The following is a 2,612-nucleotide window of genomic DNA, read 5'->3' on the forward strand; positions in this document are numbered from 1 at the left end:
GACACGGAGACGGGAACCGCGCTCCGAGTGCGGGTCTGACCGAGGGATAATGAGACGGGATCCGTGCATGGTGCTCCGTGTTTGGGTCTGACCGAGGGATATGGGATTGAATCAAAAGGATCAGCCAGAATGTGTTCCATCTGATGCATGTCCGTGTCTCTAACCCAGTCACAGAAGGTGATCAGTGACCCTCGAACATTTGCTGACTGTCTGTGGGAATCCATCTGGTCACTCACGTCCTTCCCTGTTCTGTCCCTTCGCGTGACTCCATACCCAACATCGATGAGTTTGGCTCTTAACTCCCCCTCTGAGAGTGACAGTGACGTTGAAGTGGTAACTGGGGACTTGCACTAGACTCGAACGCAGAGGATTCAGAGTCTGAGCAGGTTCAAGTTCAGAGAAGGAGAGATTTCTGAGCACCCAGTGACAATACCTGGGTCCCAGTTCAGTGGGGAATGGGGAGGGCGAATGGAATATCATTTCACAGGGAATGGAGTATAAGAACCGCGAGGTTTCACTAAAACTGCAGAAGTCAATAGTCAGGCCCCAGCTGGAATACTGCGAACAGTTCCGGGGCCCCGTATCCAAGCAGAGACAGACTGGGACATCGGGGGCAGCCCAGAGAGGGTTCGCTCGGCTGATCCTGGGGACGGAGGGACTGTCTGATGAGGGAGGGAGGGGGTGTGAGCCGGTTGGGGCCTGTACCCGTTGGGGTTTAGGAGAATGAGAGGAAACCCGATTGAAATGTACAAGGTCCTTAGGGGTGGGCAGGGGTGACCTGACAGGGGGAGATGTGGAGAGGGCGTCTCCCCCCTTGTGTGGGAGAGTCTCGGAGCCAGAGGGGCATCATCTCAGAATAAGGGGGTCGCCCATCGAAGACTGAGGTGGGGAGGAATTCCTTCTCTCCGAGGCAGGGCGCGGGGGAGGGAGTCTGTGGGGTTCTGTGTAAAGGTGGGTGGTGGTGGGGGGTGGTGTCCCTTCGCTCTGAGGCTGCGCCCTTGGGTCCCAGTCTTTCGTACAACTTGGAACATCTTCACCACTTCTTCCTCAGTCAGATCCCTCCAGCCCCTGTGGTTGTGAACCCCATCGAGTGCAGGGGAGCTCACTCACCGAGGGTCCTGAGCTCCTTGACGATGGGCCGTGAGAGTGTTGGGTGGGTCACGGTGCACTGGTAACGGTGCGCTTCCATCCACGTGGAGCTACTGAGCTGAAGACGGCTAACGGCCGTGTACCTCTCGCTGGTATCTTGGCACATGGGCTGCTGGGTGACTCTGGCCCTCACGGTATGCCCGTCTATCAGCCAGGAGATGCGGACATTGGAGGGGTAGAATCCAGAGGCCAGGCAGAGCAGGGTGGCAGTGCCATTCTCCCGGAGCTGCCCAGCGAATGGAGAGTGAAGTTCCACCGAGGGAGCGGATGATGGAGGCACTGGGAACACAACAGAGATGGTGGTCAGTCCATCCGCTCACCGGAGCGATGCTGAGGGCAACCGTGGCCACGGGCGTCACTGACCCCCGGTGACCCTGAGCGCGGAGGTCACTCACTGACCCCCCTGGTGACCCTGGGGGTGGAGGTCACTCACTGACCCCCCGTGACCCCGAGCGCGGACGTCACTCACTGACCCCCCGGTGACCTGAGTGAGGAGGTCACTCACTGATCCCCCGTGACCCTGAGTGAGGAGATCACTGACCCCAAGTGACCCTGAGCGAATAGGTCACTCACTGACCCCCCCGGTGACCCTGAGCGCAGAGGTCACTCCCTGACCCCCCCGGTGACCCTGAGCACAGAGGTCACTCCCTGACACCCACACCCGGTGACTCTGAGTGCAGAGGTCACTCACTGACCCCTTGTGACCCTGAGCGCGGAGGTCACTCCCTGACCCCCACCCCCGGTGACTCTGAGCGATGAGGCCCTGACCCTTCTCCCAGTGACCCCGCACCGAGACACCAGGCCCTAAGCTCCGGCTCCCTGTCCCACCGCCCGGTCCAATGCTATCGTAGCGGACACTGATGTGTGGCCTCACCTGCCTGGACCCTCAGGGTGGTCCCACAGCTGCAGAAATCCGTGACATTTTCATTGCTGAGGTTGTCGGAGCTTTGGCAGAAATACCTGCTGGAATCTCGCTGCGTAGCTCGAGCGATCCGGAGCTTTATCACCTTACGTCGGAAGTTCTTCTCTGCCCAGTATCGCCCAGAGTTGCCGTTGACATACGTCGGTGTCTCAGACCCGGGGCTCCAATAGAGCAGCTGCTTGATGCCAGAAGTGCCCGGGGGGACGTAACCCCACAGGAGGTAACGGTCATCGATTTTACGGGAATAGCGACACTCCATGGAGACCGGCTCCCCCTCGGTGACTGTCATCATGGTGGATGAGAATCGGAAGTTCACACCCCCGGACGTCAGGCCTGTGGATAGAGAGGGAGCCCCAGACCCGTCAGACCCCAAGCGGGTGGGCAGAGACAGAGCTACCACAGGCCCTTCGACCTGTCCTGTCCATGATGGGCATCAAGCATCGCTCGACCATCATCCCAATCTCCCATCGCATGGCCCAGGGCCTCCCATTGGATGGTGTTGTACCTGGGTTCCCGTATCCAAGAAAAGTTGTGGTGCTGA

The 2,612-nt window shown here is 59.4% G+C and overlaps 1 protein-coding gene across 1 annotated transcript in view; it reads right to left on the reverse strand.

The window, feature by feature from the left end:
• LOC125481679 (immunoglobulin kappa light chain-like) overlaps nt 1-2,360 on the reverse strand; it is a gene marked incomplete at its 3' end in the record, with an annotated part of 3,730 nt that extends 1,370 nt beyond the window's left edge. Inside the window, exons 1-2 of the mRNA XM_048593536.1 lie at nt 2,024-2,360; nt 1,111-1,428 (exon numbers count right to left, since the gene is read on the reverse strand). Coding sequence (XP_048449493.1) covers nt 1,111-1,428; nt 2,024-2,360 — 655 coding nt within the window. The remainder of the gene's footprint in view (nt 1-1,110; nt 1,429-2,023) is intronic.
• Between the last annotated feature and the right edge of the window lie 252 nt (nt 2,361-2,612).

Source organism: Rhincodon typus, unplaced genomic scaffold (assembly GCF_021869965.1).
Source record: "Rhincodon typus isolate 14 unplaced genomic scaffold, sRhiTyp1.1 hic_rhity00003055, whole genome shotgun sequence".
Lineage (NCBI taxonomy): Eukaryota > Metazoa > Chordata > Chondrichthyes > Orectolobiformes > Rhincodontidae > Rhincodon > Rhincodon typus.